The sequence below is a fragment of the Sorex fumeus genome, unplaced genomic scaffold (assembly GCF_029834395.1).
Source record: "Sorex fumeus unplaced genomic scaffold, SorFum_2.1 ptg000014l, whole genome shotgun sequence".
NCBI classification, from domain to species: domain Eukaryota; kingdom Metazoa; phylum Chordata; class Mammalia; order Eulipotyphla; family Soricidae; genus Sorex; species Sorex fumeus.
This window is the reverse complement of record NW_026606071.1, coordinates 24,071,065-24,095,516: the sequence shown is the minus strand read 5'-3', so window position 1 is coordinate 24,095,516 and position 24,452 is coordinate 24,071,065. Positions and strand designations below refer to the sequence as shown.

Sequence of the window (24,452 nt, the reverse complement as noted above, 5' to 3'; positions counted from 1 at the left end):
CACTGGGCAAGTTCCTCAGAAAAGGGAAATGGTGAAAGTGTACTGTTCATTGTCCAAGAGTTTATAAAGTTGAGCAGGTACTGAAGTTAGTAACTATCCTGCAACTTTGTAGGAAGTATAATAAAGGTAATGTGCACTGTTTATTAATAATAAAGAGAAGGGAGGTTAACGAAGAAACCTGAAAACATTTTCAGGAGCCAGATAGTATAGGAATTAAGAAACTTGTCTTGAACGTGGCTACCCAGGTTTGATCTCCAGCATCACAATGGGTCTCTAGACACCTCTGGTAGAGGGTTCCCTGCACACTCCAAGATGTAGCAAAAAGCAAAACTTTCTTTCCTCTGTGAAAGAATTACTGTTTAAGTTGAATTCGGCTCTAACTAACGTTGAGCTTGTACTAATAACTCACAGTCTAGGATCTACTGTTTTTTTCAATTATTATTATTATTATTATTATTATTATATAAAGCAGAAACGGGTTCACCACAAGTCACGCTGGTAGATGACAGAGTTGATGTTTTTAAATTCTGTATCACAGGGTCCAAAGTGCAACAGGTACGGCACGTGCATTGCTTCCGGCTGACCCAGTTTAGATCCCCATCCCCTAAGTACCACCAGGATTGATTTGTGAGTGCAGAACTAGGAGTAACCCCTGGGCATCCTTGGCGTGGCCCAAAACCAAAATAATTAAATTCAGTATCACAGGGCCAGAGTAATAGACAAGGTGCTTGCCTTAGACGTAGCTGATGTGAGTTTGGTTCCCCAGTCCCCTATTGGTCCCCCAAGCACCACGAAAGAGTGATCCCTGAGTACAGATCCAGGGGTAAACCTTGGGCACCACTGGGTGTGACCCCAAACCGAAACAAAGCAAAAAGCATACCAGTAGGCAGTGAAAGCAGAAAAGGATACTTTATTTTATGTAACTTAATTGTGAGTTCACTGTTATTCTTGAAGTTTATTTTACTGTACAATAAAAGTAGTACTTCAGTATGCTTACCCTGCACATGACCTATGTGGGTTTGATCCCTAGCACCCCATATGGTCCCCTAAAGCTAGCAGGAGTGATCCCTGAAGACAAAGCCAGGGGTAAGCTCTGAGCATAGTCAGGTGTGCCCCTCCCCCCAAAAAAAATTAAAAAAAAAACCTTTGTAAATTACTATGTGTTCAGCTTGCTCAGTTGTTGATAGTTGGAAATCACAACAAAATTGCCTCTCTTTTTTTGTTACTTGTTTGCTTTTGTTCTTTGGGTTTGGGAGTCTCATTGACAGTTCTTGGGGGTTATTGAAGGAGTGTCCTGGTGGTGCTCGGGATTCGCACTGGGTGAGCAAAGGGTATGGCAAGCTCCTTTAACCATTTCAACCATCTCTCACCCCAGATTGTCCTTTGTTCTAGCTTTTGCTTCATTCTGCAAGTCAGTTCATCTCTTGAGAGTGGATATTTTCATCCATCCAAAGTATTTGAGGGATATATTAGAACGTGTATATATATATATGCACACGTTCTATGAAACATGTATGTGAAATATTTAAAACCATATTACAGGGGCTGGAGCAATAGCACAGCGGGTGGGGCGTTTGCCTTGCATGCAGCTGACCTAGGTTCGATTCCCAGCATCCCATATGGTACCCCGAGCACCACCAAGAGTAATTCCTGAGTGCATGAACCAGGAGTGACTCCTGTGCATCGCCGGGTGTGACCCAAAAAGCAAAAAAAAAAAAATAAAAATAAAATAAAACCCTTGCCCGCACGGCAAAGCCTGGCAAACTCCCTGTGACCGTATTGAATATGCCAAACACATATTCTCACGATGGAGATGTTACTGGGCATCGAGCAAATCGATGAACAACGGAACGACCGTGACCGTGATATTACAAAAAAAGTATTTAGGGTTTCTTTCCCTATAATAATATAATTCTCTTTGTTTTATTTTTAGCAACATGTTAAGAATACCTGTAAGAAGGGCCTTAGTTGGCCTTTCTAAATCTCCTAAAGGATGTGGTGAGTATTTTTTTTATGCATGCTTATTTGTACGTACGGAGCATTCTCTCTTTGAAAATTTCATAGGTATATGGCATATTTCTTGAAAGTCCTTAAACCCTTGCTTTTTGAAAAGGAATGAGAGGCAACCAGAGTGACAGTACAGCAAGTGATTTGTTGTCTTGCACACGGCCAACCAGGTTTGATTACTGGCACCGTATAGGGTCCTATGAGCCCTGAAAGGAGTGATCCCTGAGTGTTTAGATCCCTGAGCACTGCTGTGTTTAGCGTCTCCCCTCATCCCCCAAAACAGATGACTTGTAAAGGGTTTTTCATTTTGATGGTGGGCTTTTCGTATGCTATCTTTGCATCCCTAACATATATAAATATTTACTCTTGTAACCCATTGCTACTCAGTACATTATATTTTTTGGTTTATGGACCAACCCAGCTGTGCTCAGGGCTTACTCCTGACATTGCACTCAGTTTGTTTCTGGGGATGTAGGGGGACCACATGGGATGGCGGGGATTGAGCCCAGCTTGGCCGCATGCAAGTCAAGCACCCTACCTGTTATACTCTGGCCCTCAATTTTAAAAATAAAAACAGAAAAAGTAAGTAGAAATTATTGTAGATTAAAAAGTAGTAGAAATTGTCCATCGGTGCCAAAATGGGGGGGAGGAGTCATTCTGCTGTTGAAAATTAGTCTTTCTGCGTATGTATTTTATGAATGTTAAATTGTTCGATTTAAACCACTATTAAAAGTAATTCCATATCCGATAGAGAATTCTCAGTAAAGAATTAGTATAAATAGTTTAAAATGAGGAAAGAATTTTAGACTTGTAGAGTTTAATTCAATCCATTCTCTGTTGTAATAATAATTAATTTTTTTTGGTGGCAATATTCTTTATGCTCAGTTCGAACAACCAACACTGCAGCGAGCAATTTGATTGAAGTGTTTGTTGATGGTCAGTCTGTCATGGTGGAACCAGGAACTACTGTTCTCCAAGTAGGTATATGGAGAATCTCTTTCTGTTTTATTTTTTTATGTTCTGATTTTTTTAAAAAAAAACGCTTATTTCTTTTGTACAGTTTGTTCTAAAATTTTATATTATTTGATACTCATAAAAAGGGGGCTGAGGGTGAGGTATGGGGCCAGAGAGATGGTACTAAGGATAAGGCACTTACCTTTTTTTTTTTTAATCTTTTAATTTTTTAAAATTTATTTTTTTTAATTAGTGTAACACCATGAGGTACAGTTGTAGACTTACAAACTTTCGTGCTTGGGTTTCAGTTACACAGTGATCAAGTACCCATCCCTCCACCAGTGCCCGTTCTCCACCACCAATGATCCCAGTAGTTCTACTCCCCCAACCCCCACCCGCCTCTGTGACAGGGCATTCCCTTTTGCTCACTCTTTCCTTTAGGGTGTTGTAGTTTGCAATAGAGGTATTGAGTGGCCATCTTGTTCGGTTTATAGTCTACTTTTAGCACTCATCTTGCATCCGGTGCGAGTCCTCCAAACATTCTTTACTTGGTGTTCCCTTCTCTGTCTGAGTTTAAGGCACTTACCTTGCCTGTAGGTCACTTGTTCTTTGCACACCACATAGTCCCCTGAGCACGGGGCCCAGAGCCAGAAATTTTCCCCAGCGCCACTAGGTGTCACCCCAATCTCCCCCCATTCCTAAATAAAAAAACCTTTTGAAGGAAACTGTGGGTAGTAAAACCATTTGAAAATAAGTTTGCTTTTTAAAAAACCTTCACATTTTGGGAGGAGGGGGGAAAAAGAAACCTTTACATTTCAGGGCCAGAGAAATAGTACAGTGGCCAAGGCACTTGACTTGCCTGTATCTCACCTGGAATCAATCCTCGGCCTCCCTCATGGTCCCTTGAGCCTGCCACGAGTGATCCTTGAGCAAAAAAGCCAAGAGTAAGCCCTGACCACAGTTTGGTATGACCAGAAAAACAATAAAACACAAAAAACTTCACATTTTGTACAAACGTATCCTTTACATGAGGGGTCCCTAAGCACCAGGCAGTGTCGGGACCGCACAGTGCCTGAACTCTTACATGCAAAGTATATACTCCAGCCCATATAACTATCTCCAGCCCCAGACAGGGAAATTTTGTATATGGTGGTCCAAAGTTAAAATGGGAAAAAAGCTTCAGCTACTGCCTGCAGCTACTTCATTCCTTTTGTACCATGCAAGGTATAGGCACAGAATAGATGAGGACATAGATATTTATAGAAAAGAGTAGTTATGCAGGTAGGGGATGGCCTCAGTTTTAGATTTCCTATATTTGATAAGACAAGGATAAGATAAAGTTATCTTACACATTTTACTTTTGTCTCAACAGGCTTGTGAGAAGGTTGGCATGCAGATCCCTCGATTTTGTTATCATGAAAGATTGTCTGTTGCTGGAAACTGCAGGATGTGCCTTGTTGAAATTGAGAAAGCTCCTAAGGTACTTGATACCTAAAATTCCACACCATGCTATAGAAGGTAGAAATTTTTAAATTTTGCAGCCAACTTTATTTAGAATATTGTTATAGTGGAGAATCTAGCTGTTTTTTTCTACTTATAAAATTAGGATTCTTTTTTTACTTGTTGTTGATTTTTATCTTTTTCTTTTTCTTGGGGGTTTGGACCATATCCTACAGTGCTCAGGAACTTTTCCTCGGTTTTTCGTGGCTCTGTGACCTATGGTGGTGTGGGGAGAGGAGGGTATATGCAAATGCTTTATAAGGCTAAGTGCCATGTAATTTAGAAGTTTAAATAAATTTAGAAATTTAATAACTGTCAATATTTCCAGATGACTCTATAACACACATTTTGGATGTGAAATAGTCAAGCAATACATTAGATTTAAGCCATTGCCACTTTTGTAAGTGGAAAAGGTTGCAATGAAGATTACTTTCAATTTCATTTTAATTAGATCATTAGTTTTTTTGGTGGAGAGGAAGATGCTTGTGGCCCTGGGGGCCCTTCCTGCAGTTCTTGGCCAGTCAGGCAGAGCAGGTTTGCACCTTGTACCCTGTGGTGCTAGGGATAACCCGATCAATCTCTGCGCTAAGTGTTTCCAGGACTACATTCTGCAGTGTTTGGGGGTCTTCAAGCTGCACTTAGGAGACTTGGGAGGACCATGTGATGTTAGGAATGGAAGTTGGCTCATCCTCACATACCCTCTGTACTATCTCCTGGTCCCTGACTATGGTAGTTTTAATTTTATAGTACCTTGACACCCTTGTAATTTAGGAACCTCTTGTAAAAAAAATCGTGCTGGGGGTTGGTAATAGGCCTCAGCAGCAGATCATTATTTGCCTTGATCTCTGAGGCAACACTTCCACCAAAAATAAGATAGATACAGCTGTTGTTCTAGATTAAGAAGTAGAATGTCGTTGCTTCCAAGACAAACACAAAGTGCCAGGTAATTATATTGAGAGTATGGAAACTAAAACCTTTTTCCGTGGTGACAAGGTGACTAAGTCATTGGCTTCTTGAAGCTAATTCCAGGTAAGTGCATAGCTTCTAGTTCAAACCTCTGGGCTAACTATCTCCACTTGCAAAAGTCATTCTGATACAGCTCCTTGATTTGCCATGCTCTCTATGAGAGAAATAAGAATTGGTATGATGGTTAGGACACCTGGGTGCATCCCTGGAAAGCCCCAGTAGCACAGGGCCAGAGCAGCATCTCATCCTTAGGCCCTTGCATTGATCTGATGGCCCTATTCACCAGGAAATGCCAGTGGGGCTTCCAGACTGGAACACTGCATTGTTAATCACCCCCACCTCCAATTGGACTTTGAAAAAATTTTGTTCTTTGTTTTTAAATATATAATGTGCATTGGGTTGCTTCTAATTGCTGATAAATAAAAATACTTACAAATTTTTGTGATTGAAATTTCAGGTTGTGGCTGCTTGTGCCATGCCAGTAATGAAAGGTTGGAACATCCTGACAAACTCTGAGAAGTCTAAGAAAGCCAGGTACTTGATTGTGACTCAGTGTAACTTTTAGTTTTTTTTGTTTTGAGGTCACATCCAGTGCTTCAGGGCTTACTCGCAGCTCTGTGCTTAAGGGATTACTCCTAGTGGTGCTTGGGGGGCTATATGGAGTGCTGGGTATCAAATCGGGGTAGGCAAGTGCTTATCTGCTGTACTATCTCTAGCCTGCAGCATAGCATTTTTAGAGCAAAATTTGTGGATTTTAATATTTAAAATCTCATAGAAATTTGGTACAGTTTTATGAAGAAGTCATATTTGGTTTCTGAGAATGGTAAAAATAACGCACACTGTAGGAGGTGAAGTTACAGGTTTTTAGTATTAAGGTAGGGTCAATGCTAAAAACAATGAGAGAAATTGTACAGGGGTTAGGCATGTCCCTTGCATGAGACCAACCCAGGTCAATCCCCAGCACAGCATATGATCCTGCCATCCCTCGACCATCCAATACTGCCAAGAGTGATCCCTGAGTACCACTGTTTATGGCCCAAAATCCTACCAGACAAAAATTTAAAAAAAATAAGAATTAGTGATGGGTTTGTTTTGTGATTAACAATGAATCTGGGAAGTATTTTATTGCTCCACTGAAATGATTCTGTGTTTCGTGTTTGTAGTGTTTCAAATTGACGTAAATACTTTTTGAGGACAATTCATCTACTTTTTGTAATTCTATTTTGTTAAAAGTCAGAATTTAATGGGGGCCAGAACTGTAGTATAGAGTGTAGGGTGCTTGCCTTGTACATCGCAGACTCAGGTTTGATCCCAAACATGCCATCTGATCCCCCAAGCACCGTGAGAGGTCATTCGTGAGTGCAGAGACAGGAGTAACCTCTGAACACTACTGGGTGTGGCCCCAAAACAAAATCAGAATTTACTTGGGGAGGGATGAATTATACAATTTCATATTTTCAGTTCACGAACAACACAGGACTTATACAAAACTTTTCAATGTTATGTGTTTAATAACTACTGAAATAATTACATTAGCATTTCTGATAACTTCTAAAAGTAAGACTACATTATAAACTATAAGGCCCAAAAGGAAAGAGAGAGGGTGGTGGGGGGGAGAAAAGTACCTACCATGGAGACAGTGGGGTGGAAGGGAAACTGGGGACATTGGTGGTGGGAAATGTACACTGGTGAAGTGACAGGTGTTGAAACATATGACTGAAACCCAATTGTGAACGACTTTATTAATGTGTATCTCACTGTGATTCAATACAAATTTTTTTTAAACATAAATACATAAGAGAGAATACATTTTTGAAGGTTATTTAAGTATTCTAGGTGTAAACATTTTGAGTATCAGTAACCTATGTCATTTTACATGCTACAATTTTCCCTCCAGAGAAGGTGTGATGGAGTTCTTATTAGCAAACCACCCATTGGACTGTCCTATTTGTGACCAGGGAGGTGAATGTGATCTGCAGGTATGTATATATAATCCTCGTTTTTTGTTGTTGGCTGAATTGTTCATTTCATTAGCAGCATTAGATTAACACTCATCATCTATTTTAAGGACCAGTCCATGATGTTTGGAAATGATAGGAGCCGATTTTTAGAGGGGAAGCGTGCTGTGGAGGATAAAAACATTGGACCGTTGGTAAAGACCATCATGACTAGATGTATACAGTGTACTCGCTGCATTCGGTAATTTTTTTCCCCTTCCCTACTGGATTATCATTTGTATACTTAATGGCAGAATTTGGTGGAGTAACACAACACATAGAGAGGATGAAAACTTTAGTTTGGCAGGGAAAGAAATAGGTCTTTGAAATTTTTTTCCCACAAGCTAAAATTCAGTTAATATCAACTTCATTTGCATTTAAAAATCAAAATTGGCAAGCATTAACTTATAACTTGCTGAGCTATACACATGATGGACAATTTTCTTTTATGTTATGCCTCAAGTACAAACACATTGAATTATTTTTTATTCAGTATCTAGGCTTGCCATTGAGAAATATATGCATGTATTTTAGTAGTTAGAAAACACTTCTATTTGTGATTGTTAATAGGAAAATTTCTTTTGCTGGATGTGACTGGTGATGCATTTTTATTTTGCAGGTTTGCAAGTGAAATTGCAGGAGTAGATGATTTGGGAACAACAGGCAGAGGAAATGATATGCAGGTTGGCACATACGTTGAAAAGATGTTCATGTCTGAACTCTCAGGGAATATTATCGACATCTGCCCTGTAGGTGCCCTGACCTCTAAGCCTTATGCATTTACTGCCCGGCCTTGGGAAACAAGGTATTCTTTCATCTTTGTATTTTTTAGTAATTGTCTTTTTGTTGTTTAATCTACTGTTAAGAAGTTATTTTCCTTCTGGTTATTTTGATCAGCTGATTTTTACTTTAAAGTGTTTGAATTTTTTGTAAATATTTGCCATCCCTTCGGTTGGGGTCGTATACACTTGGTTGTGATATTCACAGGGAATAGCACACTTTGTTGTGGCATACCTGCAATCACACTCTCTGTTGCAGAGCTGGGGGTCCCAAGCTTTGCTGCTCTGGTGCACAGGGCATTGATGGCAATTGGAAAGGCAGGTACTTTTACAACACTGTGCCACTTCAGGACCTTTTAAGTAAAGTCCCTTTGCAGGAAGATAAGGATCAACCTGTGCAAATTACCCTTAGCATTCTTGCCTTCTTTTATTTTTGTTCATTTCTTTCATGGAGGGCATCAGGGGATTGAATCACACCTGGGTCAGTGCTCAGTGGCTATTCACTCTTGCAACATTCAGTGGACCATCCGTGGTGGGAATCAAACCAGGGTTGGTGGGCTGCAAGCTCCTTCTCCACCGTATTCTGTCTCCAACCCAATTTCAAAGTTATTTCAATCATACACTTAGTCACTTATTCTTTGAAATAAAACTGATTTTTTAAGTTTGTAGTTTTTCATCATATTTTCAATTTTCTTATGTACCTATTTAGTCAGATTCTATTATTAGACAGTTTATTGAAAAACTAAGGTTAATGTTCCTAATTTGGGGCAGATCCCTGATTCTCCCGATTAAATCAAGAAATGAGGTATGGAGTAGGCAATGAGTAGGAGGCCTTATTTTGTTAAAAGAGTTGTGTGTGTGTGTGTGTGTGTGTGTTTAATTTTAGTGAAACACCATGAGGTACAGTTGTAGACTTACAAATTTTTGTGCTTGGGTTTCAGTTATACAATGATCCAGTACCCATCCCTCCATCAGTGCCCATTCTCCATCATTTACATTTTTAATTTTTGTTAGTGAAACACCATGAGGTACAGTTGTAGATTTACAAATTTTTGTGCTTGGGTTTCAATTGTACAATGATCAAATACCCATCCCTCTACCAGTGCCCATTTTCCACCACCACGGGTCCCAGTATCCCTCCCATCCCCAATCCCCCCGTCTCACCCTGCCTCTTTGGCAGGGTGTTCCCTCTTGTTCTCTCTCTCCTTTTGGGTGTTGTGGTTTGCAAAAGAGGCATTGAGTGGCAGTCATGTTTGGTCTGTAGTCTACTTTCAGCATGCTTCTCCCATCCTGGGAGGAGCGTCCCAACACGCTTTATTTGGTGCTCCCTTCTCTATCTGAGCTCTCTTTTCCCCTAGAGTGTGTGGCTGGCCTCCAAGCCATGAAGCAAAACTCCTGGTACTAATCTCGTTTTGTTTTGTTTTGTGTTGGTTTTATATTCAGTTATGAGCTTACTCCAGGCTCTATACTCAGGAATCATTGCTGGCAGGTTCTGAGTGAGGTGCCAGGATTGATCTTCTACTCAAGGAAGATTTTGTCTGCCGTTTACACAGCCTGCCCCACCTTGCAGTGTACTGGGAAGAGGCTTAGTTAGGATTAGAATACCACAGGTTGTCATGCTTCTCAGAGTTTCACAGGTTTTTCCCATACATAAATGCATCTTAGAATGGTGTATGTCTTTAGACTCCTGCATGCTAAATTAATTTCAGGTTTTCTTAGCTTTATTTTATTTGTGGGCAGCACATATTTATTAGGTTTTGAAATCCTGTCATCAGTTGCCCCAGATTTGGCAATTGGAACCCATTCAAAGTGATTTCTGGGTTGTTTTTCTCATTTTGGTTGGGTTTTTTTATTTAGTTTGGGGGCCACACCCAAGTGCTCAGGAACTTCACTGGGCTCTTTGCTAAGTAAGTGACCACACCTGGTGGTACTTTGGAAATTTGAACCTGTGCTATGGTCTCAGCTGCTAGGCAAGCACCTTAAACTTTGTACTCTCTCTCTGGCTCTGTTTTCAAGTTTCCTTTTGTGATTTAGAAGTTTTGCTCTTGCATTAAAATATGAGGCTACACACATTTTATTTATTTTTGTTTTTTATTTTATTAGTGAAACACCACGAGGTACAGTTATAGACTTCCAAAGTTTTGTGCTTGGGTTTCAGTTATACAATGATCAAATACCCATCCCTCCACCAGTGCCCATCCTCTATCACCACAGGTCCCAGCATCCCTCCCACCCCCCATCCTCCCCATCCCACCCTGCCTCTGTGGCAGGGCATTCCCTTTTGTTCTCTCTCTCTCCTCTTTTGGGTTCTTACACACACATATTTTTAATGAGGAATTCTTTTGGGTCCATTTTTTTCTGAAATTCGGAAAGTAATTTTAATCGTTTTGGGGAACAAGTATGTCGCTCAGCCAGTAGAGTATTTGCCTTGTATATATGATGTCCTGGTGTTTGATCCCCACCACCACCTACACGCTAAAAAATAATTGAGGCAGAGGGGTGAGGAGATTGCTTGAAGGGCTGTAGCATGTACATTGCATGCAGAAGTCCTGGATTCAGTCCCTGGCATTGAGCGGTTCTCCCAAAGCTCCACTGGGAGTGTTCCTCCTCCCCACCCCACCCTCACATCCCCCCTCCCCCCAGCAGTGCACAAAAATACGCTCTGAGCACCATCAGTTATGGCCCAAAACCAAAGCGAAAATTAAAAATTGATTTGAGACGGGTCCATGATTGGAAGCTTGCCACAAGTGGCTATTTGGAACTTGTAGCATAGGGATGAGAGTGCAGTTAGGACAGAAAAAGAACCACTATGACAATGATTGTTGGAAATGATCACTCTGGATAAGAACTTAGTGTTGAAAGGAGATAAAAAGATAAATGTGACAACCTTTCAGTATCTGTATTGCAAATCACAGTGCCTAAAAGGAGAGGAGGGAGGAAGGGAGAGGGGGGGAGAGAGGGAAAGGGAAAGAGAGCGAGGGAGAGGAAGGAAGGCAGGGAGGGGAGGGGAGGGGAGGGGAGGCTGGGCTGGAGGATGAGGGAGAGAATGGGTGAGTCGGATGGCAGAAGGGAAACTGGGGACATTGATTGTGGGAAATCTATAGTGGTGAAGGATTGGATATTAGAACATTGTATGACGAGCAAGACAGGTAACAAACATTTCCCCCATTTCTTATTCTCAAAACCATAAATACCTGTGTGTTTTTTCTCAGAAAGACAGAATCCATTGATGTCATGGATGCAGTTGGAAGTAATATTGTGGTAAGCACAAGAACTGGAGAGGTGATGAGGATTTTGCCACGGATGCATGAGGATATCAATGAAGAGTGGATCTCTGATAAAACCAGGTATATGCTATACTGTTTCCTTTAACGTCTTGGTTGATTTAAAGGAGACTTTATACCAATTTCGTTTTTGTTTTTGTTTTGGAGCCACACCAATGGTACTCAGTGGCCACTCCCAGTTCATCTGTTGGGAATAGGTCTTAGCAGTGCTCAGGGAACCAAGTTCAGGTCTTCTGGAGGCAAAACATCCTCAAGCCTACTAACTGTCTCACCAACCCACTAATTCTAGGTTTGAAGAATTAGCTCATGTTTGCAAATGAGCTAGTGAATATAGATTATTGGAAACTATAATGTTTATATAGAGAATTCAATAAAGCTGATATTAATAGTCCTAGATATATCACTGGCTTTTACATTAACTTTTGAGCAATATCTCTTTTTCATTTGCAAAGAAATTGATGTAGATTAAGGTACTTAATCTATTTTCATTTGTTCATTGGAGAAAAGAGGACAAAAGGAAAGAGGACAAAAGAGCTTACATAATTTTGACGTCTAGTGGTATTAAAGTCTTTTAAAAGGGTTTGTCTTAGCTATCATTGTAGTTTATTTAGGTAGTTTGTTTAGGTAGTTGAAAATAACTTCTTTGGTTGTGTTTTACTATTCTATTTTGAGTTGATAAAATATACTTGTTTAGCTCAGAAAGAACTTCAGCAGTTAGGAGTCTAGCTCAAGTGGAAGAGCACATACCGTCCATATTTGAGGCATTGAGTTCAGTCTGCCACCACTTGGCCCTATATCCCGGAGCACAGCCCACTAACATGGCTGCTGTAAATTAAAGAAAAGCCTAGAGTAATGATTTCGATCCATCGATTAACGTTTTGATTTTAAACCTGAAAATGATAGTTGCCTCCAGCCAGATTTCAGAAATTACATACAATATAATTTCTGTTATCTAGATTTGCCTATGACGGACTAAAACGCCAGAGACTTACCGAGCCGATGGTCAGAAACGAAAAGGGGCTTTTAACCTATACCTCCTGGGAGGATGCGCTCTCTCGTGTAGCTGGAATGGTAACATTCAAATATAAAATAAGTAGTATTTGTGATTTTTAAAGGATGTCTTTGTAGAGAAGAGAGGAGTTATGTCTGTTCACTGCTTTTCTCTTACCAAAATTACCTTTCATTTAATTGTTTGTTGAGAAATAATTGTTATGCAAGATATGTATTTTTTGCTTTTTGGGTCACACCCAGTGATGCTCAGGGGTCACTCCTGGTTCTACATTTAGGAATTACTCCTGGTGGTGCTTGAGGTACCATATGTGATGCCATGCCAGGGATTGAACCCAGGTTGGCCGCATGCAAAGCAAACGCCCTCCACACCGTTTTATCGCTCCGGCCCCACTACTAACATTTTGATCCCCACCTTCCACAGTCTGATAGTTGGGAAGATGCATAACTAGGCAATTATAGTAAGTTACTGTGTGTAGTTGTGCAGGGGATTATATAAAAGAGAGCACTAGGAGGGAATCTTTGACTGATTAACCAAGGATGCCTACATAAGGTGGTTCTTTGAATATGCTTGCTGGCCAGAACAAAAGTAGAGAAGTTGGTTAGAGAAGGGCAATGTACATAAAAGACAAGAGGGAATGGAAGATAACTTTGACTTATGCTTAGTGATGATAAGTCCACACTATTTGTTCTCCAGACTTCATTTTGCCACTTTGTTCCTAATTTAAAGTAATATCCAAACAGACTGCTGTTAATAGCTTTGGTGCCACGTATACTTTTGTTTCTCAATTTCAGATTAATAATTGGAGTAAAATGCTTGCTTTAATAGCACATAATACTAAAATTGAAATACCGAGAAGATTCTTTTGGCCTCTGTGCAAGGGTGACACAAATTCCTGAAGCATTCCATGTTTAACAGAAGGCTTTTTAATACTGAAAAAAAAAAATAGGAGTAAAACCTTCCATAGTTTTTTTGTTGTTGTCTTTTATACTTAATTTGAGAATGAGTTGTTTTACTTTTTTGAACAGTTCACTAGGTCTTTGTTGAATTAGAATTTCTTGATGGTATCTTTTTATTTGTTGTTTTGGGGCCACACCCAGTGAGTGGATTTCAGGGGCCACTTCTGGCAGACTCCGACACCAGACGGCGGGGGGGGGGCGGGGGACGGGAGGGGGGCGGGAGGCGGGCAGGGATGGAACAAGGGTTAGCGTTGGGCAAGGCCTTATACTCTGTACTGTTTCTCCAACCTGTTCATACCTTTTTTGTCCACTTTCAGTTGCAGAATTTTCAGGGCAAAGATGTGGCAGCTATTGCAGGTGGCTTGGTGGATGCAGAAGCCTTAGTAGCTCTTAAAGATTTACTTAATAGAGTGGACTCTGACAATCTGTGCACTGAAGAGGTCTTCCCCACAGCAGGAGCAGGGTAAGAAATATCAAGGCTTTCTTTTTCTTTGGTTATAAGTTGTTGGGGAGGGGGGAGGAGGGGAATTACAACTGTAACATGTCCAAGGAAAACAAGTTAATTTTCACATACAGATCAGAGTATGTGATCAAAGCTTCAGGAGCTATTGGGGAATCTAATAAGTATCTGAAGCTTTTATGTAATTTCAGAATGCGTCATAAACATTTCTTGCCTAGAAGTGCTGTGGGTTTGGTGACATAGTATTTCAGAAATTGTTTTGTGCATTAGCTTGAAAATAAACATGTTTTTTTATTTTGTGTTTCTAGCACAGATTTACGTTCCAGTTATCTTCTTAATACTACAATTGCTGGTGTGGAAGAGGCTGATCTTGTTCTTCTGGTTGGTACAAATCCACGTTTTGAGGCACCACTATTTAACGCTAGAATTCGAAAGAGGTTAGTAAAAATATTTATCAGGGTTTTTAAATATTTGTAGAGCCAAGGAGGGAGATTAGTGGTAGAGCACTTGCCTTGTATGTATGAGGCTCTAGATTCAATCCATTTGCACTGCTAGAAATACACATCCATGTAGTTTGTAAAGTAGTTTGTCTATTTTATATATGAAAAAACGGTCTATCAGCTGATTCCTAGTAACGATAGTAGGAAGAGAATCCACTATATAATTGAAGGGCAATTTCTGATAGGTTCACTCTTAACACTTTTTCAGCTGATCACTTCCCCCCTCCCACTTTTTCTGTTTTGGGAGGTTTGTGTGTCTGTTTTTGGGGGGGTTGTGTGTGTGTTTTGGGACTATATCTGGTAGTGCTCAGGAGCCATTCCTGGCTCTGTGTTATCTGGTACTCGGTGGACCGTGCACTGCCAGGAACCAAACCTCTGCCAGCTGCATGCAGTGTAAATGCCTTCACATCCGAATCATGACTTTGGCAACTTTCTGTTGTTCAAGGTACTTGAAATTATCTTTGTATGCCCATTTTTGTTACCATTCACCCATATTAACTGATGTTAACATTTATTATTATTTTTCAGTATATATATGTGAGTATAATTTTTTGGAGACATTTTGAATGTAATTTATATACCAAGCCCTTTTGACCCTCAATTTTTGTCTTATTTTTGTTTGGGGGCCATACCCATTGGTACTCCCGGTTATTCCTGGTTCTCAGGAATCACTCCTGACTGACTGTGCTTGTGGGGGAACTTAACGGAATGCTGGGGATCAAGCCCAAGTTGGCCTCATGCAAGGCAAGCATCCTACCCATTGTACTATCTCTCCAGTATCTCCAAAAATCCTATTTTTGTGTGGATTTTTTTTGTTGTTGTTGTTGCTTTTTGGGTCACACCCGGAGATGCACAGGGGTTACTCCTGGCTCTGCACTCAGGATTTACTCCTGGCGGTGCTCAGGGGACCATATGGGATGCTGGGAATCGAACCCAGGTCGGCTCCGTGCAAGGCAAACGCCCTACCCACTGTGCTATCTCTCCAGCCCCCGTGTGTGGATTTTCTTAAAACAGATAATGTTTTCTTTAATCACTGTCACTGTCCTCCTGTTGTTCATCGATTTTCTCGAGCGGGCCCAGTAACATCTCCATTGCGAGACTTTGTTGTTACTGTGTTTGGCATATCGAATACGTCACGGGGAGCTTGCCAGGCTTTGCCGTGTGGCCGAGATACTCTCGTTAGCTTGCCAGGCTCTCCGAAAGGGGCGGAGGAATCGAACTCGGGTCGGCCATGTTGACTGTGTGTAAGGCAAACACTCTACCCGCTGTGCTATCGCTCCAGCCCCTTTCTTTAATAAAAAAATAAAATTTTTATTTTTGAAAAGGTGGTGGGAATTGGGCCCATTTACACATACTCAGGGGCTACTCCTGACTATAGTTAGGGATCACTTCAGGGGACCATGAATAGTACATATGCTGTATGCAAGGTCAATACCTTAACCCCTGTGCTCTGTCTCTGGAACCAAATATTTAATTATGATTGCAGTATTACAGCCAAAATCATTGTTTTCAGATTTTTCTATAATTTATTTTATATTTTTTTCCCCACATTCTAGTATGGAACAAATCGCAATTAGTCCTCTCTGAAATTTTTGTGAACAGCACACAAGTTATTTCATAGACTCCATTTCTTAGAGATACATGAATAGGTTGACCATAAAATCTCTTGTCTAAAGTGGGAGATTGCTGGGGCTGGAGACATAGCACAGCGGGTAGGGCGTTTGCCTTGCACGAAGCCAACTCAGGCTTGATTCCCAGCATCCCATATGGTCCCCTGAGCACCGCCAGGAGTCATTCCTGAGTGCAGAGCCAGGAGTAACCCCTGTGCATCGCCGGGTGTGACCCAAAAAAAATAAAGTGGGAGATTGTTGAGAGCAAAGGGGGGGTTAGTTATAGGTAAAATCCAGTATTGTCAGACAAACCAGAATATATAGTTACTGCATTTATAACTGTTTTGGAGGAACCCAATCCCTACTTCTTTATCATAGAAAATAAATATGAATAGTGTAGTTTAATTTCATAAACTTGGTTTACTTGGGAGACCTCATTTGGAGCAACACCCAGCCATGCTTGGAGACTACTCCAAGCTTGGTACTTGACTCTTGGTGGCTTAGGGAGCCCTGTCGTGTCAGGAGTCAAACTAGGGTTATCAAATGGAAACAAGAGCTTTAGCCCCATATACTATGTCTCTGTAGTTAAAAAAATGTCTTATAGGATACATAGGAAATAATTGACTACTGTGCAAATAGGGCAAAAAGAGAAAATCATACATTATAAACTTAATTTCTGTTTATAGTAGATTTTTAGTTAGCAGTCTTATATAGTAGAGTAATTCGTTAAATTTTTTACAGAGTAATTCATTGTGTGTTTTTGCAAGTTTAGACAGGTACATAATTATATCTGGGAATACTTTATATCTTCTCAATATTTGTAATATAAGTAGATTTAATAGTTACCTTTGAACTAATCAATAAATGCTTGAAAAGTTAGCTATAAAATATTTAGGATTATAAATTGTGCTGTTATTTTTATTTCAGCTGGCTTCATAATGACCTGAAAGTGGCCCTTATAGGCAGTCCAGTGGATCTCACTTACAGATACGACCACTTGGGAGACTCCCCCAAGGTTCTTCAAGACATTGCTTCCGGTAGCCATCCATTCAGCCAGGTGCTCTCAAGTTGAATTTATTAACTTGTCTTAACGTTTAAGTATTTTGTTGTTGGTACTTTTGTGTCAATATCTGATTACTGTTTAAAAGTAGAGCAGTATAGAAAGGAAGCCAGGGTCCTGGAAGATTGCTCAAAGCGTTATGATACACGGCTTTGCATGCAGGAGCCATAAGTTTTATTTCTAGCACCAGTGTTCCCGTAAGAACTGCAGGAGAGAAACCTTTAAGCAGTATTTTTGGGTGAGGAATAAAAACAGAAGCAAAAAAGAATATGGAAGCTAAAACTTTAGTTCATAATCCTCGAATAATTATTGATGAAATCTTAGTCCTCTCCATACATAGAATAAGTTGGGAGAGTAGATAGCCAAACAGCAAAGAAATTGTGCTCTGCATGCTATTTTTATTTACCAGTAATTATTAAGTATGAAAAATAAAATCTTTTTTGTTGTGTGTGTGTGAGGTGGCCTCCCAAGTATTGCTTGGACTCCCAGGGGTCTTCCTGGTGATAGTTAGCCAATGGGAGAGATGGTAAATGTGTAGACCCAAGGACTCATTGAGACTCTGGTGCCAGGAATTGAGCTTGAGGCAGGTGCATGCTAGGCATGCTAACCTCTGTACTGTCTGCAGTCCCAAATCTTATCCTTTGAGGGTGGGGATGTAGGGTTAAAGTTTTCTTTACTAGAAGAGATTAATCCTGGAGGAAATTTTCACCACTCCGTTTACTTGGTATTTTCATGACTGAGTTTTAATTTATATTTATTTCATTGTTTTATCTAGGTTTTTACAGGGGTTTTTGTTTTGATTTATTTTGGAGCTATGCCCAGCTATGCTTCGATTTACTCCTGGCTCTGCACTCAGGAATAAGTGGTGGTTGGGGGATCAGATGGGTTGCTGGGAATTGAACCAGGGTTAGCCACTGCAAGTCAAGCACCCTACTTGCTATACTATCTCTCTAGCCCCTATTTTATTTTTTTTCAAAAGAGATTTATCACTGCTTTATTTGGATTCTTACTTGCTTAAGAATGCGTTAAAAAAATACCTTTTTTTCCCCTCAGTAGACTGGTAACAGGATATAAAATTCTAGGGTCACCTTTTCCATTTAACATTATAGATACTGTTTAGCTGCTGCAGAGAAGCCTATAGTCATTCTCATTTTCCAGTGTCCTGATTTTTCTCGTGCATTTTCTTTGATGCTTTATGATTTATTATTCCTGAAATTTAATGATTTCAAAGAGCATGTGTCTGGGGGTAGAGGTGAAGGGAAGTTAACACAGTTGGGGTTCCCCCCACACACACACACTTTAGAGCATGTTTAAGTTTTTTTTTTTTTTTTTGATAATTTATATTTTAGGGATACAGTATAACCATACCCATCACCATAGTGCTGAATGTCTTAACATGTATGGTTCTGTTATGTTTCTTTTAAAATGGATATATATTTCATTCTGAAGGTTAAGTGCAAAGTTCTCCCTTTAGGGTTAGAGTGATTAAACTAACTACTGAAATAACCCTGGTGACCGCCAGCACATCAAGCCCATATTACTGGGAGTGACCCCCAGGCCTCCCAGCAGTGCTGTATTGATCCATATTAAGAAAAAAAGTGTGGAACTGGAGCAATAGTACAGCAGGTAGAGCATTTACTTTGCATGTGGCTGACCCGGGTTCTATCTCTGGCACCCCCAAACGTTCTCTGAGCCTACCACACGTAATTCCTGAGTGTAGAGCCAGAAATAACCCCTGAGCACTGTCATGTGTGGCCCCAAAACAAAACAGCCCAAAACAAAAACAAAGTTTTCAAGTCATTTACTACAAAGTGTCCTTCTTTACATCATCTGTTGGCCCCAGAACTAGTATTCTTTAGGAAGATTTTATTCATTATAGAATTTGCTATTTTGTTTTTTGGTTTGTTTTTTTCTTGTTATATGTGGAGAGAGAATACTGCATGTTATAAAAGGGATTCACTGGCCCACAGAGCCATTTATTAATGAAGATAATAGATCTCTACCTTTTCTATTATCTTCATTCTCTTTTTTGTTAGCTTTCAGTTTTTTTCATGTAATTTTTTCATGTAATTCAGTTTTTTTTCCATGTAATTTCTGTAGCTTGACTTTCTCATCTTGTGTTTCTGTGGGGTTTTTTCTTCTTTATTTACTGTTTCTGGAATGATGTGTTGATTTGTTACTTTTCTAATATTTTCTGACTCAGTGAGGAAGGTCTATTTTATAATACTATTATGGCACTTTTCTGAACCTATATATTATTTTATTTTTGACTTCATCCAAAGAGCTCAGGCCCAGTGGCCATTCTTTCTGATAATCAATGGGGCAGTGCAGGCCAGATGGTTCAGTGGCAGGATCCAGAGATTGACTGTTGCTCTCAGCAGTGCTTGAGAGCCATAAAGGTTAGTCTTGAGGTGCTTCAGGAGCCATGCCACACCCAAGATCAAATTCTGGGCTGTTAACCATGCATTCCAGTCTTTCAAGTTATCTCATAGTAGAGTACTTTAAGCTCCTTTTTTTCCCCCCCATTTGAAGTGAGAAACTTGGTGGATTAGAGGCAATGTTTTCTTGGAGTCTGATAAATACCTCCAACTCTGACTCTTCTTATTTTCTTGGGGAATTTATCTTGTGGTTAAATGTGTCTACTTTAGTGTCTAACCATATTTCTCTTGCTGATCCTTTCATTGGGGGTAGCTACTGAAGAATAATACAGACAGTGGACTGACATTGTGTTAGTGTAGTCTATAACTGATTCCTTATTTTTCTTTTCTCCATTCTATCATTTCATTTGCTCTTGGGTTGCACTCATCCCTGGCACCGCATAATTGTCTCCCAAGCATAGTCAGGTATAAGTCCTGAGCACTAGTGAGACCCCAAAACCTGAAAAATAGATAAGGACCGCGCATAAAGTTTTTAAGTAGTCTTTATTGTGACCTAGCAATTGTTATCTCCTTGTGTGGAATATGGTGAGTAGATAGAACACATAAAGTGATGTTATCTCTATACTGATAGTTCAGCAATTTTTCTAAGAACTATCTATAATCCTTTTGACTTAGAGCTATGGTTTTTCACTCCCAGTGTTTAATTCTAGAAAATCTTTCATCTGACACTTGTTTAGCTGTATCATCATAGTACTGTCAAGTTAATGATTAAATTTGGTTGTATTAAATTAAATCTATAAAGTAACATCAAAGAACTAAAACTTGGGATAAGATATTGTGATAACATTTTTAAGGTTTATGTTGTAATTTTTAATCAAACTATTTTTAAAAAATTGAACAGGTCCTAAAGGCTGCCAAAAAACCAATGGTGGTTTTAGGCAGTTCTGCACTGCAAAGAAATGATGGGGCAGCAATTCTTGCAGCTGTTTCCAGCATTGCTCAAAAAATCCGGATAAGTAGTGGTGCTGCTGGTGATTGGAAAGTTATGAATATCCTTCATAGGTATGTTGCATAAGTGTTTTATATGCCATAAAGTTCTAGTAATTTTGTATGTTCCAGTTAGATTTACCCTAAAATTTTGATAACTAGATTTCAGATGGCTTAATTTTAGCAACATTATGCTGTAAAGTAGAAATATTTACTTTCTATGTGGGAAGAACTCAAAATAATAAAAATATCTTAAATAGGAGCAGGGATGTAGTTCAGTGGTGGGGTACATGCTTATTGAAGCCTGGATTTGATCCCTAACGTGTAAATTGAAAATGATATATTTCTGTACTTTGGTTTTAAAATTGCAATTGTTGGGTCAGAGAGATAGTACAAGTAAAGCACTTGCCTTGCATGTGGTCTTGGTATCCTGTATGGTCTCCTTAGTACCACCAGGAGCCAGGAGTGATTCCTGAGGATAGAGGCAGGATTAACTCCTGAGTGTGACCCAAAAACTGCACTGTAGCACTGTCCTCTCATTGTTCATCGATTTTGCTTGAGTGGGCAATGGTAACGTCTCTATCGTGAGACTTGTTACTAGTTTTGGCATGGCAACTACGCCACAGGTAGCTTACCAGGCTCTGCTGTGCGGGCAGGATACTCTCTGTACCTTGCCGGGATCTCCGAGAGGGATGGAGGGATCGAACCCGGGTTGGCTGCATGCAAGACAAACACCCTACCCGCTGTGCTGTCGCTCCAACCTGACCCAAAAACTAGGGAGGGGGGAAATTGCAATTGTCTGACTTTGATTAAATGATAAAAATGAAAGCTGTCACAATCATTTGAAGTAAAGTTTTTTTTCCTGACTATAACGCAAGTTTAAGTTAGAAAAGTTGGGGCGCTGGAGCCTACAGCAGGTAGGGTGTTTGCCTTGCTCGCAGTCGACCCGGGTTTGATCCCCGGCTTCCCATATGGTCCCCCGAGCACCGCCAGGAGTGATTCCTGAGTGCAGAGCCAGGAGTAACCCCTGTGCATCGCCAGGTGTGACCCCCCCCCCCCAAAAAAAAATGGTTAGAAAGGTTGGAAAGATGAAGGTTTGTGCAAATGGAAATTATCCTTTTTTCTACAGTTTGCAGATAATTATTAATACTCTCTGGTACATTTTTTTCTTTTTTTTTCCTTCTGTTAATTTTTTTTGAGCCACATCCAGTGGTGCTCAGTCCTTACTCCTGACCCTGCACTCAGGTATCCCTCCTGATAGGGTTTGGGGCGGACTATATATTCAACCCCATCTGCTGAATACAAGGCAAGCACTGTACCCACTATACTGTCTGTCTAGTTCCAATATTTTTAAATAGTTATAATTGTGTTGTATGTGTATGTCTTTTTGTTTTATCACTTATTATTAAATACTAATTTTTTCTTTTCTCCTGTGGATTAGATATTCACTTTTTGGTGGGGAAGTCCCCCGAGTGATAATCTCAGGGAGCCCATGAACCTCTCAGACCAAATCCAGTAATGCTCTGATGAGGGGCTATGTGGCTGGGTATCAGACTGGGGTCAGAGTACACTTTTTGCACTCTGTGCTAACCCCGTACTGTCTCCTCAACACAACCCTAAAGGGTTGTGTACTTGATTTTGTTTGTTTTTAATTTTGGTGCGACAGCAGTGTTCAGAGACTGTTCCTGGCTCTATGTTTAGGATTTATGCCTGGCAGTGTTCAAGGCACCATGTGGGGTGCCAGGGATTTTAAATCAGTGTCAGCAGGAAATGAGCTTTAGCCCCTGAACTATAATTTTTTAGCCGTTTCCTTCTTGTGAACTTGCAAATTGATGCTACATGTACTGATCCCTTTGAACTTCAATGATTTGTTAGGGTAGAATTCTAAATCTGAAACTCTTGGCATGAGCAAGATAATATATCTGACTCCGTGCATACTCCCAGTTTGCTTTTGTTTGGGGGCCATACCCAGTGGTGTTCAGGGCTTACTCAGGGGTCACTCCTGGCAGGGCTTAGGGGACCATATGCATTGCAGGGGATCAAAACCAGGTTGACTGTGTGCAGAGCAAACGCCTTAAGCTTATAGCAACTTTATATTTATGAATGAGTTTTTGAATTTCACAGACACTGAACAGAATGGAAAATATGCGAATAGAGAAGTATTAATAAAATCTCAACAGCTATAGGTGATTTAAAATACTCAAACATAAATGTTAGACCCGAAAATGACATCTGCAATTTAAAATTCTCTATAATCTTAACAGAATTGAGATAAGGAGAGAATCTTATACATTTTTGGAGGCGTGGTAGTGATTACTCCCAGCTGTGCTTGGTGTTTATTCCTGCATTTTCAGTTGGGTATCAGTCTTGGCGGGGTTCAGAGAACCAAGTGGTTCCAGGAATTGAGTCAGCATTGGTAGCATGCTTGGCAAGCATCTTACTCAATGTACTCTCTTTCCAGCCTCTCTTCCACAATGTATGTTTGTTGTGGATCACACATTAAGGTGCTTGGGAGCTACTATGTGTGTTTTTTTGTGTGTGTATGTGTGTTGGGGGTGGTGAGGAGGGGGCGGTACATCTGGGTATATTTAGGGTTCACTCCTGGCTTTGTGCTCAGGGTACTACGGCTTTGTGCTCAGGGTACTATGTAGTACCTGGGAACTAGCCCAGGTCAGCTGAATGCAAGGTAAGTGTCTTACCATCCGTACTATTTCTGTGGTACTGAAGCACTACTCTTAAAGGTGCTCAGGTACCACATGGTGCCAGGGATCTAAGATTTCTGCATGCAGAGCACACACTGCTGCCCTTTGATTTATCTTCCTTGCTCTTTTAAGTATCTTAGTATTTCCAGGTGGAGGTTTCTTTAGTTTGTTTTTAGCAGGTGGGGAGTTTGGCCACACCTAGCTGTGCTCAGACCTTATTCCTGGCTCTGTTCTCAGTGATCTCCTGGGCTCTTGGTGGTGGGTCAGGGCATATTGGTGCTAAAGACTGAACTCTGGTTGACTGTAAGCAGGGTACAACTTCTTTTTTTTTTTCCTTTTTGGGTCATAACCGATAATGTTCAGAGGTTACTTCTGATTCTGCACTCAGAAATTACTTCTGGCAGTTCTCAGGAACCATATAGGATGCCAAAGATCAAACCTGAGTCGGCTGCTTGCAATGCAAATGCCCTACCCTCTGTACTATTGCTTTAGCCCCAAGTGTACAACTCTTTTTTTTGGGTCACATCTGACCATGCTCAGGGGTTACTCCTGGCTCTGCACTCAGGAATTACTCCTGGCAGTGCTCAGGAGACCATATGTGATGCTGAGAATCAAACCCAGGTTGGCTGCACGCAAGGCAAACACCCTACCCACTGTACTATCACTCCAGCCACAGCATACAACTCTTAACTGCTGTACTTCCTCTCTGGCCCCTCTTTTCCCTTTATAGATATCTATTTCTTGAGCATTCTTTTGAGGCCCATTTTGGAGATAATGAATTACTTTAGATACTGTCTAAAAAGCTCTGTTTTATTCCTTCAAAGCTGAGTGAGGGCCCAAGCAGTAGTACAGCAGGAAGGGCACTTGCCTTGCACACTCTGACTGGGTTTGATGCCCAGCAACCCATATGGTCCCCCAAGCACTGCCAGGAGTGGCTCCTGATTGCAGAGCCAGGAGTGAGCCCTGAACACCATCAAGTGTGGCCCCAAAACAAAAGAAAAGAAAAAAAACTGAGTGGTAACTAGCTGTATAGCATATTCTTGGCTGGAAATATTTTCTCTTTGGTTCTTGGTACAGATTGTGGCCATACCTTCTGGCCTGTAGTTTCTGTGGAGACAGCTGCACATAGTATTAGGAGGGTTCCCTTATGTGACTGATTTTCACTTTCTGTTTTTAGGATTTTCAATTTTCTACTTTAGTCATTTTAATTATAATGTGTCTTCTTATTTCTCTGTTTGGATTTATTTTGTTTCGAACCCATTGAACTTCCTGGATCCGGGTGTCTTAATTTTTTGGTGGG

The 24,452-nt window shown here is 40.4% G+C and overlaps 1 protein-coding gene across 1 annotated transcript in view; it reads left to right on the top strand.

Annotated features, from left to right (window-relative positions):
• NDUFS1 (NADH:ubiquinone oxidoreductase core subunit S1) overlaps window positions 1-24,452 on the top strand; it is a 35,148-nt gene that overhangs the window by 1,801 nt on the left and 8,895 nt on the right. Inside the window, exons 2-14 of the mRNA XM_056111608.1 lie at window positions 1,934-1,998; window positions 2,893-2,984; window positions 4,334-4,441; window positions 5,885-5,961; window positions 7,325-7,406; window positions 7,496-7,626; window positions 8,044-8,229; window positions 11,416-11,550; window positions 12,444-12,558; window positions 13,773-13,918; window positions 14,224-14,352; window positions 16,953-17,082; window positions 20,365-20,525. Coding sequence (XP_055967583.1) covers window positions 1,938-1,998; window positions 2,893-2,984; window positions 4,334-4,441; window positions 5,885-5,961; window positions 7,325-7,406; window positions 7,496-7,626; window positions 8,044-8,229; window positions 11,416-11,550; window positions 12,444-12,558; window positions 13,773-13,918; window positions 14,224-14,352; window positions 16,953-17,082; window positions 20,365-20,525 — 1,553 coding nt within the window. The 5' untranslated portion in view covers window positions 1,934-1,937. The remainder of the gene's footprint in view (window positions 1-1,933; window positions 1,999-2,892; window positions 2,985-4,333; window positions 4,442-5,884; window positions 5,962-7,324; window positions 7,407-7,495; window positions 7,627-8,043; window positions 8,230-11,415; window positions 11,551-12,443; window positions 12,559-13,772; window positions 13,919-14,223; window positions 14,353-16,952; window positions 17,083-20,364; window positions 20,526-24,452) is intronic.